The following is a 17555-nucleotide window of genomic DNA, read 5'->3' as shown; positions in this document are numbered from 1 at the left end:
TTCAGTCTGCAGAGGCTTATCGTGTTAAAGGGCTGTCGTTTCACATATTCTCCAAGTTTCTTAACGCTCTTCCATAGATCTAAAACACGTTTATTTTCATATTCTGGACTTTCAGTTTGCTTTTCAAGGTCATCCATAGCAGTTGTCAAAGTTCTGCCTTCCGTACTGTAACCATTCACCAGTTGAATACCTCAGCATTCTCAGAAAATTCTTCTAAGGCACTCACTATTATAGGCCCCTCTCAGAAGAAACCTTCTAGAGATGTTTCGCTCTGTTTTTGCATTTGAGTTTGCAAAGGGAAACATATGGAGCCCCTTTGGTGACATCCTGTATAATTAAAATTAAGGTGTTGCCACACAATATGGACACATGGCTATAAGATCCTGACGTGTGGCCACGACATAGTAAGGCATGGGAATAAGATCCTGAGGTGTAGCCACAACTTAGTAAGGCATGAGAACGAGATCTTGATGCATAGCCACATTTTGGTAAAACATGGGAACGAGATCTAGATGCATGGTCAAGACGTTGGAACGAGATCCTGATGCGTAGCCACGATTTAGTAAGGCATGGGAAAGAGATCCTTTTGTATGGCCATGACTTAGTAAAGCACGAGAACAAGATCCTGATGTGTGGCCATGACTTAGTAAGGAGTGGGAACAAGATACTGATGCGTGGCCATGATTTAGTAAAGCGTGGGAAAGCGATCCCGATGCGTAGCCACAATCTAGTAAGGCATGGGAAAGAGATCCTTTTGTATGGCCATGACTTAGTAAAGCACGAGAACAAGATCCTGATGTGTGGCCATGACTTAGTAAGGAGTGGGAACAAGATCCTGATGCGTGGCCATGATTTAGTAAAGCGTGGGAAAGAGATCCCGATGCGTAGCCACAATCTAGTAAGGCATGGGAAAGAGATCCTTATGTATGGTCAAAACTTAGTAAAGCATGGGAACAAGAGAATTAAAGTCATGGCCATGACTCAGTAAGGCGCTGGAACAAGAGCCTGATGCAAGGCCCCAACTTAGTAAGGTGTGGGAACAAGATCCTTAGGCATGGCCATGGCGTGCCTTACTAAGTTGTGGTCACAACTTAATTATTTCTTTCCCATGCCTTACTAAATTGTAGCCATGAAATATTTTATTTATACAGGATGTCACCAGTGAGGCTCTGTAGTAACATGTCAGAACGTAGTGATTTCTTGGCAAGTTCTGCTCCTGAAGTTGACTCTTGCATTGACCCAGTCCCTCCTCTCTCTGAGACCTCAGCTAATAATCATCTCTTGAGCTCGTAAAGTAATGAAGCGGCCCGTCCTTAAGATGGCGTTGGGGGTTCACGCTGATGACAAAATGATAAGACCGAGTAGACGAGGTCTTGTTAAAAGTGGTATTGAAACAGGCCACTGTTTTACTGATGGAGGTCTGTGTGGCCTCCTTGCACATGGTGAGCTCAGTAATGCTCTGTGGGCCTACGTCAGCTTCACAGGCCAATCCCAAGGTACTTTTATTAATGGCTGCGTCACACGTCATGCCACTGTGACTTTGCTGTTATTACTGGAGTATTACTGGAACATTACTGGAAGATCTTACTGGAATTCATAACTAGAATGAATGTTGCTTTCATTTGAGAGTTCCATAGTTGATCATTTTTATTACCTCACACTAAAAGCTATTTTAAATTTCAAATAACGTGGTAAGCAGGCAGGTTAAAAACAATAAAGAGCTTTCAGTAAAAATGAGGTTGAAGTGCTTCTGAATAAGCTGAGCAGTTCTCCACTAGGTGGCATGAACACACTACAAAGTCCCATATACTCAAACAGTCTGCACTCTCAAAAATTATAAACAAAAAGGGGTCTCTTCATGATTTCATATCAAAAAACACCTTTTCGTTTCCTTAAAGAGCCTTTCTTTGAGTCTTTGAGAAAAGCGTTTTCGGAAGTAACACGAGTTTGAAGAACCCTCTGAAAGTTGAAAGAACCTCCACATAATGAGAACCCTTAAATCGGTATAGCTATTTTACATTATGTGTATCTTGAAAATGTCTTGAAAAATCTGATCAATCCTACATTAAAACCACCTCCTTGTTTCTACACTCTTTGTCCATTTTATCAAGTCCACTGACCATATAGGAGCACTTACTTTGTGACCCTGTTCTTCAATGGTCATAACCCTCACAGGACCACCACACAGCAAGCATTATTTGAATGGTGGGTCATTCTCCGCACTGCAGTAACTCTGATTTGATGGTGGTGTGTTAGTATGAGTTGCACTGGTACGAGTGGTTCAGCTACAGCAGTGCTGCTGGAGTTTTTAAACACCTTGGTCTTGCTGCTGGACAGTGCCCTGTGACCACTACTGAAGGACTACAGAATGACAAACACAAACTGATGAGCTATCGCCTCTGACTTTACATCTATAAGGTGGACCAACAAGGCCTAACAGAGTGGACAATGAGTGGACGCACCGTTTAAGAACTCTAGCAGCACTGCTGTGTCTGATCCATTCGCACCATCGCAACACACACTAACACTCCACCACCACATCAGTGCCACTGCAGCGCTGAGAATCATACCCAAATAATACCTGCTCTGCGGCGGTCCTGTGGGGGTCTTGACCGTTGAAGAATAGAGTAACAAATTATGCAGAGAAACAGACGGACCATAGTCTATAACCTACAAACCTACAAAGTGCTACTGATAAAATGAGGTCTTAGTGTTATGGCTGATGCGTCTTTCTCATGAGGATTTTTTGAGGCTGAATGCAATCAAATCCTCACAGCAATCTCACTTCAGAAGCAAGGCTGGAATCTACATCTCTCTTTTCCTCTCCATCCAATACTAATCATCATGACTAATGCTGTTAAAATAATGGACTCAGCATGATTCAGCCACAAAACACCGCGAGAGCCATTAACGTCAAACTATTAGCGCTTTAGCGTTATAATGCAAAATATAAAAGCATAATTGCACATCAGAAAGCGCGTGAAGGTCCTCGAGCTCCGTGGGATTTTATCATAGTCGTGATGTTCTTGCATGCAGCCTGTCCACTCTCGGGCGCTTGGCGGCGCGTGCTATATTTAGCCCTGCGTCTCCCGGCTGATGACGTCGTGGAGGATCAGGTGTGAACTGCCGACGTCATCGGTTCGCGGGAGCCAATGAGAGCGGTGGGAAACACCTGGTGGGCGGCGTGGGTGGCGAATCAGCGCGCGGGATGAAAACAAAACGGAACCGAACGTAATCGCCATGAAAAGCGCCATAAACAACAGTGAAGTGTATTAAAGGGGAACTCCACCAAAATAAAATTCTACACGCTACAACAGCTTAGATGTGAACAGAGTCGATCAGAGTGGTTTGCTGTGAAATTCTCTGTTCTAGAGAAACTTCAGAATCAGCAGAGTCAGAATTGTTCACAGTGGTGGTGATAGGAAGCAGACGTCCAACGAAAATGTTCATGTAAAAATTGATTGACTGTTTTTGGTGCATCAACCCCACATAAAGATCAGAAGTAGACCTCTGGGTAAACATTTGAAGTTCAAAGAAATGTGGCATAGAGGCCCTTTAAAGTGGCTGAATTCACTCATTCGAAGGAAACAAATAACAGTAGGAAACAATAAAATACCATTTATTGAGAATATTAAAAAATAAATTATCTGATGCAAGTATGCCAACAATGATTTCTATTACGGGGTGGTGTTGATGGTGTACAATCTACCGGAAAGATAACACAAAATGTTCCCAAGAGTTCACGGATGTGTATTGTAGTTAGTATATTAGTGTTAAAATTCATTTTCTTTAACATCCACAATTAAACTGGGTCAAACAGTACTTTGAATTCAGGCAAAAGCAGGCTAACTTTTACCACATTACAATCTAATTCTACACTTTTTCTACAAGTGACTCAAGATTAGCACCATGGAAGGGGTTTACTGCTATACTGTGCCATTAAACTAGAGAAACGTGTCATTCAGAGGCGCAAACACGCACTGCTTGTTGTTACTGGTGTGACAGAAAGAAAGGGATGCTATCTATGTATTTACAAGAAACGTCCTCCAGCCCTCTTCCTCCTCTTAAACTATTCATCCAATCACAATACGGGAGACGTCCTTCAATGCTCATGTTAAATGGAATGCATACAGCTGTGTGTAGTTTTGGTTGCGACAGATTTTGGGTTGAAACACGTCTTGGGAAAGCGGATGTGAAAACCTCCAGAGGGTTCCAGTCGTGTGAGACCTGAGTTGAGCAGCAAGGCAGATTCTAGCTTGTGGTGGGTTATGGGTCGTCTTTGGTGCTTCCAGGACTTCCGCTCCTGTGGGACGTGCTTAAGCCTCGTCTTTCCGACACTCTGTTCTCTATCTCTGCGAGGGGAAGGAGAAACGACCATTAGGAGTTTGATGTGAGACCTAATGAGTAAATTATATGAACTTTAATGAATACAGAACAAATAAAGCACTCTTAAGTTAACCCCTTAAGTTCCCAAACGTATTACATTCTAAGGCTTAACTTTCAGCAAACAGAAATCAGTGAACAGTGAAAACAGTGAAAGCTGGCTAAATTATTCTTAAAGGGCCCATATCATGAGATCAGAATTCTGCTCACTTTTTTTTAATTAAAGATGTACACAAACACTGTTAAAGTTTCAAAACACACTGTTTACTCCCTTGTCCAAAACAGCCTGTTTTAAATGATTAATTTTTGTGATGTCACAAGAGCCAACTCATTTACATGCATCCACATATTCAAGCTACAGCAGCTTAACCCCAGCCATTCACACTGAAGTTACAAGGAATGTTTCAAACTGGAAAGCTTTTTGAGTAAAGCACAATACAGGACAGCCAATCAGAACAGACTTCATTTACATATATCAGTCCTAAAGGTAACAAAGTCGAAGACATAAAGAGAGGTTGCAAAACGGTAAAACAGCAAAAATGGTAAAAAATTTATAATGACTGTTGTTTTTGTACATAAACCCACACAAATGTCATAAGTAGCCATTTAAAAGGTTAAAGGAGGAACTTTACCAAGCATGCTAATGTGGCTAACAATGAATGGAAGCTAGTAGCTCCTTGTTAGCATGATGTGATTTGTACATTTGCAGTTAGTTGCTACTTGTTTTCATTTATTGTAAGCAACGTTTGCATTTTCACCTAAAATGTTACTTTAACGAGTTAAAGAGTAAATCTACCAATTTTAATTCCAAAGTTTACGCATAATTAAATAACTAAGATTTAAATAAAGTTACTCAGAGAGGTTTGGTGAGAAATGCTCCGTGTTGTCATGTACACATCATGTGGGTGGATAGTTGCTTCTGGTTGGTCTAACTAGATCACAAGCTTTGTATTATTAGGTTAAAAACGCACATTCAGTGCTTGTAAAATGTAGTTTTTGTTATATTGCCTTGCTATTATTAAAACTGCAGTTCTTGCAAGCTCTTTCAAACTGCCATTGTTTTTGTGATGTCATAAAATACCCACCTATTTAGCCTACAGCAGTTTTGCTCAAACCCTATGCAAAGAAGGGGTCTTTCAGCCTGGACTGACTTTTAGAATAAGGCTCAATACAGGGCAGCCAATCAGAACAGAGCTCATTTACATACATCAGTCTTAAAGGCACAGTAACACACTAATTTTAAGGGATAAATACAAGCAGGAAAAGGGAAACTGGTCATGAGAAGAATGACCAAGACTGTCAAGTTTGTGACTGTTTTTATTACATATGTTTTTGTTGCAATAAAAGTACAATATGGGCCCTTTGAATGTTTTCCAGGGAAGATAACTTGTATTTGTGAATTATATCACATGTAGATGGGACGTTCTGCACACTAAAAGTGGCCCATTCAGTCACTCTGAGCTGCTATGTGTATAAAAAGAGCTCTATAAATAAGTTTATTATTATAATCATTGTTATTTAATATTAACATGACAACAAACGTGCTCAGGCCCAAATTATGAACATATGTAGTATAAGAAAAGCATCCTTATCAGCTTTCATCTTGATCAAAATACTTCTGTTTATAGTTTTTTCTTCTAGCAAATGAAACAGTCATGATAAAAAGCATCATTCAGAACTGTGAATCTGTTGTTAAGCCAATCAAATTCAAAATTACAGCTAACAAAGGGCAAACAAAGAGAGGGAGGAGGGGTGAGAGAGGTAAAATGAGAGACAGTGACTTGACATGACGAGCTCATATTTTCATCTTCATGGGTGAAGGAGCGATGGAGAGCAGAAGAAGAGGGACAGAAGCGAATGAAAGTTGAAGGCGCATTACTGAGCTGACTTTTTTCTCTCATTAAGCACAAGGAGAGAGAAAGAAATAAAAGAGACTGCACCCTTTCCCTGCCCACGTGTTTTATTTTTACTCCGTCTTTCTATGAGTCAATGCGACGCCCTTCTCACTCCCTCCCACTCGTTCGCCCCCGCTCTCTCTCAATCCATCCATCCCGCCCTCCGCTCACACATTTTCACAAGCTTTGACGTCAGAGAGGGAGGGGGGGGAGCTCCAATTTGCCGCCCCCACACTACTTCCTGTGGCCCCATCCACCCATACATCTTTTTTTTCTCTTTCTTTCTCTCTCTCCCTCTGTTGCTTCCTCTCTTGCATGATCCCCCATGGCGACAACCTATTACAGAGACTTTTGCATCTGAAAGGACTTATCAAAACCACAGTTTTATGGCAAGAATGCCACTGTCACTCTCTCTGTCACTGAAGGGTAACCAGAGATTTGGATAACCAGAAATCCTGAGATGTGCATCATGTAAATCAGATACATTGATCCCACATTGAGGCTGTTTACATTCCCTTCACTATTCAATAAGCCTTTTTCTACATCAAAGCTTACTGCTGTCCCTTACTCTATGAAAACTCCATAGACTTCTCAATATGTGCTATATTTTGACAGTATATATGGAAAAATGCAAAAGTCAGAGACTTTTTCATTTCCAGTCTAAATAGCAGTTAAGTTCATCATTTATCATCAAATATCAGGGGATATTTCTCAAGAGATATAAGATAATCCACTTGCATAAGCAAGGAGAAAGTCAAAGGTAAACTAAAGTTCAAAAAACGATTAAAAGCTACAGAGAAACTGAGACTCCTAACAACCACCTGGAAGACCTGGTAGACACCAAAACTGCCCCCATCAGATAAACAGCACTGAAGCTTTCATCTGTGAGAGAGAGGAGAAAATCAAGCTGCTTCAGATCTGAAAACATCCACAGGTGTTTCTGTCCATCCTTCCACTGTGAGAAGACAACTCAGCGCTATGGGTCTGAAAGGATGTGTAGCTGTCAAGAATCCTCACTGAGAAAAGGAGACACATCAAACAAAGAAGCTGAACAATGGACTGAGCACCCCAGTGTTCAGATCTCAATATCACTGAATGTGTTTGGATTAGTTCAGAAAATGATCAACCAGCTTCTAAGAATGAGCTTAGAAGGCTTGGTAGATTGACAGAATTGATACAGAAACTCTGATATTAGATGCGTTGTTGAGGCTTCTATGTAATTTTCTGTTTTCTGCTTTTTTTCTGACACAACTTGAGTGGTAATTAAATAAAAGAAGGGGGGTCTGTGACTTTTCCACGCTGTTTTTTATTCACTGGAGTATGAACAGCTAACAGTGAGAAATAGCCAAGCTAAAGTCCAGCCAGGTCATACAGCCTCTTTCCACTAACCACGTTTATTTAGATGCAGATTTTTATTTATTTATGTTATACAGCTCATCTGGTTCAAACAACATAGGATTATATGGAATTAATTGTGTTTTGAATCGATTTACCAGGCATTTTAGTGAATATTACAGCTAGCTCTTAAATCTGTAACATGCAAGTAAGTATGATTTGCTCTCATTCTGCTTTGGGACGAATTACTAGCAAGCAGTAGGTGCTGGAAATGAAGCTGCCATTTAATTTGTAGCAATAATGCAAAGTTTGTTTGTAAAAGTTAGTATTCTGGCACAAATACTATAATATTTAGCACAAAACAAAATGTGTTAGATTATGCCACTCTCCCTATCGATAACATTGAAAATATAATCTGGAAAATGTATTGTGATGTAATTTATCATGATAACTATATTATATCACTGTATCACCCACCCTTTCCTTGTAGCTACATCTTAATGAATTGTGCAGTTAGTAAACACTAGTAAGCTAAAGTTAACTATAACAGAACATGCTCAGACATCATTCTATCATTTTAAACATCCTTACCTGTATATTACAAACTCTAACTCTAACTAGGGGTGCCCAGTCCTGGTCCTGGAGATCTACCATCCTGCAGAATTTAGCTGCAGCCCTACTCTAACACACCCAATTCAGTTAATGAAGGCCTTCAGGGACATGTGAACATTAGAGCCAGGTGTGTAGGATCTGAACTCTCCATGGCGGTGCAACTCTGGGACCAGGATTGGGCTTGCCTGGCCCAACTCAACATCCAATAATGGCTCCCCTGCCTTTCCACTGAGCGCAAACAGTGTGTATCAGTTTGTGTTGGTGGTCCTAGTAAATCATCCAGGTATCAGCAGTACACTACACTGATTTAATTTCCCACAGCTTACAGTAAAAGTTGTGGAGGTACTCGATTTCAGACGTCCTTCTGCCAGCAGGGGCTGAATGTAAGAGACCCACTGCTTCCTGCCATCACTCAGCTTGTTTTCTTTGTGTACCAAATGAAGCTCGTGTCATAGAATAGAATTCTAGTATTCACCTGAAGTCTGTCTCTTCTCTGAACCTAGGCTGACCTTGCCCGCGTGGTCACGTGACACCATTCTAGCCAATCGTAGGCCCTCGTCCATGAGCGTTTGTTGCATGAGCTGGCGACTCCAGGTGACAGGGCCAATGGTGTCCGTGAGGGGGCGGGGGGATGAGGAGGGGTGCAACTGTGGGCCTACATCTATCAAGACAGACACAGTTAGACAAACATGGCGCCAAAGCCATCAGAGCAGTCAGTAACACAACATGATCATTCTGTATGGACCAGTGAGAGACATGATTTTACTGCAAAAGCAACAGAAAATGCAAGACGATGACGTATGAGAGAGAGGAGCTGCGTACTGAAGATGTTCCTAAGAAAAATGGCAGGTACATAATGAATTTAAACACATTTTACCTTGGGTTAAACTGTCGAGACTCTCTCCTGACAGGCTGTCGTCGTCGGCCGCTGACCTGAGGTTGCCGTGGGAAACTGATTCAGAGCCTTTCAACCCACGTATGGGGTTAATAATGTCAGAATCTGTGATCTGAAGAGAAAACACTCATCTAAATCCACTGCACTCACATGCTCTTAAAAAAGACGGTTCATGAAAGGTTCTTTAGTCAGAAAATGGTTCTATATAAAACCATGAAAACTCTGTATGATTTAAGGGTTCTTTGCATCATGAAATGGCTCTTCAGATGAAGAATATGCTTTAAAATGGTTCTATATAGCACCAGAAAGGGTTCCACTATTTTATAAGCCAAAGAAAAAGACAACATTTTTCTTATTTCACTAACTGCAGGCTTATTAGTCCATTACAAATCTTAAGCCTACTGCAAATTATTTTGCAACTACTATTAAATTTGTTTGTAAGTCATGTAGTTATGAGCGTGAGGAACTGAAATGCATTCTAAAGTTCATTAGAAACAAATGTTTCCTCCTAGCCCAAACTTAGGTGATCAGTTTGCTCTGCATTATTTTTGTAGCGTTTGGAGCTACAAAGATATCGTAGATAAGGGGTCATAGGCTTCTATTATATTAGCACTGTAGCTCCAGTGTAAAAATAAAGAGGCACATTTGAGACACCAAAAGTGTTTCAGCAGATTAACCACATTGTGTCATAAACTGTTTTTATGTAATTTTGGACTATTAATTCTAGACGTTAACAGCATATTATGGTATTATTCTGCAAGGCCCCTCACAATGGGGTTTGAAATGAATAGGTAGAATTGAATGAATGCTTGAGCATTCCAGATCCAACAGTCAGATTCGGCAAGAGCTCAGTGTTACAGTCGCATGCAAAAGTTTGAGCACACTTGGTCAAATGACATGCTTTTGTTAATTTTCTAAGTGTAAATATATGAACACGTCCTCTACAGCGAACACAGTTCTGCACATTTTAATGCACAATTACTGTTTATTTGCCAAATTTAACATAATGGTGAAAAAAATAAATCATAAAACATGGCCTGTGCAAAAGTCAAGGCACATCTTATATTTTTTATTTAATATGTTAAACTCTAAAGACAAATAAAAATTTGTACAGTAACAGTTATTGAAAATGTCATATTTAAGTTTGTTCCCTTATTTAGAACAAGTATTTCCGCTTAAAAGATAAAAAAAACACATTCACTTCTGCATACGACTGTCTATAACATGGTTGTGATGTCGGAGGAGCTAAGGCTTCAATGAAGTCAGTAATTTTTGGAAAATAGCTTCACACAAGCGGGCACAAATTGGCAAAACATATTAAAACAAAACAAACTGTGTTCTTTTTTTCATTACAGTTTAACACCTTAATATACCAGGCTCATTACACACTATGGCTTATTGTTCATTAATGGCACAGAATTCAATGTACACTAATGGAGCTTTTCTTAGGTTACAGAAGCATGTGATAAAACTCTGGGTCTGCCATCAGGCCCACAGCTTGGTAAGAGGTTAAGAAAATACAAAAATCATTTCTGCTTATGGTATTTTGCCTTTAAAATATGAAAATAGGTATGCAGATTGTTCCTCCCACAAAACCTTGCCAAGTAACAATGATTCAGTGGTTAATATGTCTTGCTGTCATCTTACTAAGGCACATAGACAAACACATACTCTAAAGACACTTTAATAAAAAGTGGGTAAAAAGCCAAGCAGTGGCCACTGTCATTCAGGTGGGTGCGTACTGTGGATGGAAACTGATTGGAAATTCCCTTTTTGCATGTAACCAGGCTCTGTGTTCTTTAGTCTTAATAAAACACTGCAATCAAGCAATAACACAAGACATTCTGATAATGACACAGATATTCTGGTAATACAGATACTCTGAACTGTTGCATTTGCTCTATATGACATATTTGTGAACAGCGTCTGTATTAAAACACTGACCTCCAGTTTGATTCTTTTTGGAGCTGCACTGTCAGTAGTGGACACAGTGCAGTCCTCAGGGTTGGTCCTACAAAGATGGCAAGAACACAAGTGTTTTAATTCTTTTACAGTCAGACACAAGATGTTGGATTTGTAGAGATTATCATATCTTGTGGACAAAAAGGGTTCAGCAAGAGTGTCAGAAAAAAGAGCCCTCAGAGAAAAAACAATACAAAAAATAATGTGAAAATGGAAAGATAACAAATGCGAAAGGTCACAGGAACATATGTTTATCCCTTTATCATGTTAATCAAATTTAGATTAAGCCGCTCTTTTTTTTTCTTTTTTACTAAAAGAAAGACGCAGGTCCTGACCTGGTGTGCTTAAGCGTTGAGGTGTAGGCACATTCTCTTGCAACCTGCCGAGCCAGTGAGAACAGCTCGACTCGCCTTAACAATAGGGCATTGTCCCGGATACAGAACTGGGCAGCTGCCTCATTGATGATCATCTAAGCAGGAAGACACAAGCAAGGCCATCAGGTTGTCAGTGTTGAGAATTATGCAACAGTTATTGCTGACGGCACAGTTTGAGAAGCATGTTATCACAAACAACAGTGCATTTCTTTCACAACAGCTGTATCATTCTGCTGAGCACTGGTCGCTAAGTAAGGACTCGCTTATCTCTACAGTCTTTCTACTTTACCACATGTAAAAAACAGAAAACTGACACAACAGATAACACTGATAAGAAAATATCAGAGTAGAAAAAAAGAAGACAGTGGCCACAGGACTACATTAAATGCCGAACCCATTGATCCTTAACAAGCTTTTCGATCAGCAGCTGAATAACTAAACAAACTGGAATCAGCAAGAAACCAACAGAATAAAATTCAGCGATCAAGATGAGCTGTGAAATTACAGACTTCATCTGGCGAGTACTGAAAAAGCTGATCTGAGATTTAAATTATGGCTATATTGCAAAAGGATACTACTTTTTTGGCGGAAGGAATCACCCACAGAAAAGGAATTTTGATACAACTTTGCTTTACTTTTTTATTGATTTTTCAGAACATAAAGCAATAAAGCGCTCAAGCTCATGTTGGTGGAAGTAACATTAAGTATGTGCTAACTTACTGTTCTCACCTTCAGCAGAATCAGAGCCAAGATGTTATTCGCAATAACACACTCCCCATTGTGATCTGCCTCTTAAATCTACAGTACTGCACAGCCTTAAGCATCTAAGAAAATGTGTAGTGTAGATAGTAAGCTGTTTATCTGAATGGAAAGTATTGTATGTTAAGAAAACAATGTCATTAGGATAAATACAAACAAATAATCCATTGTGATTTGTTTTGAGTGAGTGAGTTAGCTTGACCATTTCCAAAGCTCTCCTCGAGGAAGCCCAGTATTTACAGTTATTGTCCAGTACCTACTTTATCTAATCGATCTTTCATTAAATTAAATCAAATGCTGCTGATGGAATTAAACCCAAGCCATAGCTGGAGCTTTCAGAAACAGAAAATGTGGTCTAACTGTATTTCTCTAACCTACAGTCTTGAAAAAGATGGTTCTTCAAGGGCTCTTTGATATAGGGAATGGTTCTATTTAGAAACATGACTTCTATATAGAATCATTGCATGATAAAATGGTTCTGTGCCTGGTGAAATGTTCTTCTGATTGATGATTTGTTCAATATAGCATCAAAAATGGTTCAAGCTATTGTTACAAGCCTTTTTGGTGCTATATAGAACTGTACACAACACATTCTTCATCAATCGAAAGAACTATTTCACCATGTAAAGAATGGTTTAAGCATATAGCAGTCATGGTTCTAAACCAAACCATTACCTTTACTAAAGAACCCTTGACGAACCATCTTTTTAAAGAGTACTTTTTAATAGCTTTTAAGAAAACAAGAATTGTTATGTTTGACTGCCTAAGACTTTCACAGTACTTTATACATAAATCTCAGTGTGTATAAATTGTAGGGTTAATAATTCAGTTATTACATGTAAAACCAAATATTCAGTATAAACTACAGTTATGAGGGTGAGGTTCCAAATACAGGCTTTTGGAGTTTAAGGAGTTAATATTCAAATATATTTATATTTTACTTACATTGTAATGTTCTATTAATACATTTTTATCAGATCTACTGAAACGGATATTCATTAAGCAGTCATAGATCACTTGGAATCATATTATGAGTCACTGTTTGACATTTATCACTTCAGGTGTTGTTGTTTTCAAAGCTGATTTTTTTCAAAAGCCCCCCCAGAATTAGTCAATTGAAAATATAATAAACAGTCGATCAGCCTGTGCTCCTACATAACACCCCCCCAACACCCCCCAACCCCCCCCCCACCCCCATCATACCCTCACATAACGCATCGTAAGCCTTATCTCAGCAGGTCCTCTGAGACTGCTGGAGCATATGGCACGTTGGCGGAGTTGAAACACACTAGGCAGCGACGTAACTCACATTTCCCAATCACTCCTTCCATCTCCTTTCGGCTTACGTACCTCGTGATGGGTGAGCTGCTTGCCCTCTCTCCTCTTGGAGTCGAAGCGGCCGTAGATGAGGCTGTACTTGCGGATCTCCTCCTCTTTGCTCTTGTCATGGGGGTCCAGGTTGAAGATGTGGCCCACCGTCTTGGCCATCTTCTTGTTGAGCCTCAGCAAAGTCTTCACCTCGCCCGGGTCGGCTTGGGGCATCGTCCTGAGCAGTCGGTCCACGCTCTCGGCTACAGCTCTTACTGTCTCTGGGTCCAGTTGACCGCCTGGCCAGGGAGAGGCTGCGGTGGAAGAGGAAGAGGACGAAGAAGAGGTGGGCGGTGTTGAGAGGCCAACAGGCCGAGAGTGAAGTGCAAGAGGCAAAGGGGGGCTGGGCTGGTCCTCATCCACTCCAACACTTCCGTCTAGGTCAGGGCTAAGCCAATGAGGCTCCATAGGGCTCAGCTTGTCCCGATACAAATGATCTGGTGGCAGCGGTGAAGCCTGAGAGCATGGACTTCTAGGGCTCCCGTTGTCTCGTAATGGTGTAAGGCAAGCTCCTTGGTCTTCTCTCTCACAAGGAGACCCTGGCTGACCATTGCTTAAAGACTTTCTTGACCCCAGGACACTGGTTCCTCCAGCACTCGTGCTGTCTATCTTAAAAAGTGGGATTCCTCCAGGCGCCACGTTGGCGGCCAGAGGCTGGTTGAAGACCGTGGGGTTGGCCGCCCAGTCCCGGAGGGCCTTCTGCAGGCGGCGGACATGCAAGGGCTTCGTCGCCATGCCAACCAGGGCCATGATCTCCAGAAATTCCTCTTCGCCTGCCTCACACAGCTGCTGCACATCGTCGCCGCCTTGCTGGATGAAGGTGTCGTAGTACATCAGCAGGTTGGCCCGCTGCAAGACCCGGTACAGCTGCAACTCACCTAGCGTCCGCGGCAGCGACATCCTGGGTGGCTAGAAGCGTTGGTCAGGGTGAACCAACCATAAGCATAACGTCAAAGTCAAACTCAGAATCAGACTGCGAAAACAAGATGTTGGAATAACAGCATTTGTAGGAATTATGAAGGGGTTTCATTAGCATTCACATGAACGAGGCTCAGAAGTAAATCCACCCCTACCCGTAATCTTAACCACCCATAACTTTTCCGATGTGTGGGCTCAGGCACATTCCTAAGAATTGGCAATCATGATACCATGACACTGTGGTAATAAACACAGTGTGGGTGCATGCAAGTTAAATATTTATCAGGAACATACAGGATCCCATTGGATGCTGAAATAACAGAACTGTTTTTATTATACAGTCATAAAACTGAAAGCTAAACCACAGAATGACTAACAATGATAGTGCTGGAATATTATGAGGAACACAATAGTCAGTTATTCTCTCCATGTAAAATTTTAAAAAGTTGTTTATTTATACCGTTAAGATTTGGGCCAGCTTCCCAGACCCAGATTAAGCCTAAACCTGGATTAAGTAGTATTTACAGTAGTGATTCACTGTCTACAACGTAGTCTAAGACTAGTCTTAATCCATGCCTGGATTAAGAACACTGTCCAATCTTAGTCTTGAACCACACACAATTCGGAATGGAAATTCTCCATTGAAAGAAAATGTAATCCAGAACTCGGCTTAATCCCTGTCCCTATATCTTTAAGCATGATCTTTAAACATTTTGAGTCACAATAAGATACAAAGGAACCAGAATTTTTCAAAGTGTTTAAATTAAATTTAGGCTAATAAAGAGTTTAGGGTTTAATTATGGTTATGCACAACTATATTACCACTAGTTGTCGCTGGTTAAATTTAGGATTTAGGGTTAGGATTAGGTTAGATGACCAGGCGTTAACAATGCAATACACAATAGACTACAATGGGGTAGCATATAGAACAAAAATGAAAAACTATACAGGACTTTATTAAGTTTGAAGTGCTCTACTTACCCCGTGGGGTTCTGGGACGAAATCAAGACTTGAATTTCGAGGCTCCTTTTCTTTCCTGTGCCGCTTTTGCCTTCTGTCCTGCTTTAGTGTTCGCCTGTGCGCCGTTTACAGTATGATGTTTACGTCTGTCGCAGTTTATATGAAGCGTTCACATTTCACAAAAGGTGATGAAACGAGTTCTTCTCTACCTACGAGCAACGCAGACCAAATGTGTGCGCTAAATCTTCAGCTAAAGGGCTCTAACATGTTTACAGAAGTGCACTAGAAGGACATAAAGTGTGGTCCTTTCAGCCTTTTAGTCCCTGCTCGCCTGCCTTCGCCTGCCAGTGTTGCTGTATTGTTAATGACAGTCTTTTCGCTGGCGGTGTGGGCGCGAGAAATCTGTGGGCGGACTGCGGCACGCCATCTGACCGAAAAAGAGCTTTCCTCTCCCGGCTAAGGCGCCTCTCCACCGGGGGGTGGGGGGTGTGTGTGGATGGGGTTTCACGGCGTCGTTTTTGGTTAAAATTTCTGCCCATTTCCGGCCAGTTCTCACGTAAATACAGTCCGCTGTGTTACATGAACCAAGCGGTTCATTTATACCTCATCCAAATGACAACAAACGACCTGCTAGCTTTATTTTGTACATTTTCTGACCCTCCTCCTTTTTTCACTTTATAGTACATGTAGGATACTGAATATTAGTGCTAACAATCAATGAAAGCCGCAGCACAACGTTGGAACGTTTTTTCCCCGCCTGTTTTCCGGAAGAGCCCGCCCCCTCAGCGCTGTGGTTAGCTACTACCTCAGGAGGACGAGTCACTAGTCAATCGTAGTGCGTAACGTGCGATGACACTGGCCAATCGCAGCGCAGAGGGGCGGGGCTTGTCCGAAAACGGGTGTTAAACCAATCTACGCCCGAGGAAACGCCTCTGTGGGAGGACGCTCGAGTTCTTTCCGAATGCTATAAGCTTCCACGCGTGACGCAGGGTTGGCTGGTGGGATTCCCCCAGTGATGTCAATACGCTTTGAATACAATAGACGAGGCTGTTAGCGGTGCACGATGTTAAATGTTTTTGACTGCGTCGTTTGGGGTTGCCCAGCAAAATAAGCATAAGTTAATCGTTATCCGTGCATTTTACTGATAATGCAGCAGAAAAAGGTGTTGAACACACACCCACATAGACTTTGCACTAGATGGGCTATCACATAACCTGAATTGCAGGCTGCAGTCAGTCTCTACTGAAAGGGGAATTCCATTTTTCACGATTTTTCAAAATTTCTGAATGATTCAGTCCTTGAGATGTAAACATTCTGGGGTCGTTCTGGTGTGAAATGGTTGATTGTAGAAGCTCAGATTTCTTTACAGTGGTGGTGATAGGAACCAGGGGTCACCTTGTCTACAACACAAATATAGACATTTTATTTACTATCCAAAACCATCAGTGAACCTGCACGAATTTCATACAGAACGTTTATGATGGTGAAATAGTCGTAAATATGAAAAATGGGATTTTCTTTGGGGACTATTGGACCTCACAACGCCCTGCATGTACCCCTCCGCTATAAAACAATGTCTTAGACATCAGGCAGTGTATTCATAACCATTTCATGTAATAACTCTGTGAGGGAGCTTTTAGAGGTGGACATTTGGTTCCTATCACCACCACTGTGAACAATTTTGACTCTGCAAGTTTTTCTAGAACGGAGCATTTCGCACCAAACCACTCTGAATGACTCTGTTTACATCTCAACCACTTAATTATGTAGAATTTTTGAAAAATTATTGGTGTTCCCCTTTAATGCTGATTCATGTTGAATGGCTGTGTTTATCTAAAGCAGTAGCGACCCTACAGTTTGTCAGAACTATTGTTTAATAACAATTGGTGTTTAAACATGTTTAATTTTCAGAGATATGAGGCAACATAGTGAATGTTAGCCATCAAAACAGATATTAATATTAAAAAGCATCCTAAGTGAACTAATAACACAACATTCACAATATTAATAACACAACAACTCACAATGACTGAACTCTCTCCTCTTTTGATGCTCTTTTGCACTGGTACTTGCTGCTAATACAGTGTTTACACT

At 41.0% G+C, this 17555-nt stretch overlaps 1 protein-coding gene across 3 annotated transcripts; it reads right to left on the bottom strand.

Moving 5' to 3' along the window:
* Positions 1 to 3592: 3592 nt before the first annotated feature.
* nab2 (NGFI-A binding protein 2 (EGR1 binding protein 2)) lies at positions 3593 to 15958 on the bottom strand. 3 transcript variants are annotated; one of them, XM_017704729.2, is made up of 7 exons: positions 15483 to 15952; positions 13566 to 14556; positions 11418 to 11551; positions 11065 to 11131; positions 9103 to 9232; positions 8701 to 8886; positions 3593 to 4352 (listed from the first exon to the last, which is right to left on the bottom strand). In XM_017704729.2, exons 2-7 carry the CDS (start codon positions 14481 to 14483, stop codon positions 4267 to 4269), a joined length of 1521 nt encoding a protein of 506 aa, XP_017560218.1. In that variant the 5' UTR covers positions 14484 to 14556; positions 15483 to 15952; the 3' UTR covers positions 3593 to 4266. The 3 variants fall into 3 exon arrangements, with proteins under 3 accessions (XP_017560218.1, XP_017560217.1, XP_017560219.1); XM_017704728.2 differs by having other exon boundaries at positions 13566 to 14492; positions 15483 to 15950; XM_017704730.2 differs by lacking the exon at positions 8701 to 8886 and having other exon boundaries at positions 13566 to 14492; positions 15483 to 15958.
* Positions 15959 to 17555: the final 1597 nt, after the last annotated feature.

Source organism: Pygocentrus nattereri, chromosome 21 (genome assembly GCF_015220715.1).
Source record: "Pygocentrus nattereri isolate fPygNat1 chromosome 21, fPygNat1.pri, whole genome shotgun sequence".
Classification (NCBI taxonomy): domain Eukaryota; kingdom Metazoa; phylum Chordata; class Actinopteri; order Characiformes; family Serrasalmidae; genus Pygocentrus; species Pygocentrus nattereri.
The sequence above is the reverse complement of the archived record's forward strand: the minus strand, read 5'-3'. Positions and strand labels throughout refer to the sequence as shown.

Coding starts and splice junctions, on each gene's coding strand:
- nab2 (XM_017704729.2), bottom strand. CDS start 14,483: ATGTCGCTGCCGCGGACGCTAGGTGAGTTGCAGCTGTACCGGGTCTTG. Junction 11,552..13,565: donor AGCAGCTCACCCATCACGAG/GTACGTAAGCCG, acceptor CTTCCTGCTTAG/ATGATCATCAATGAGGCAGC. Junction 8,887..9,102: donor TCTCGACAGTTTAACCCAAG/GTAAAATGTGTT, acceptor CTGTCTTGATAG/ATGTAGGCCCACAGTTGCAC.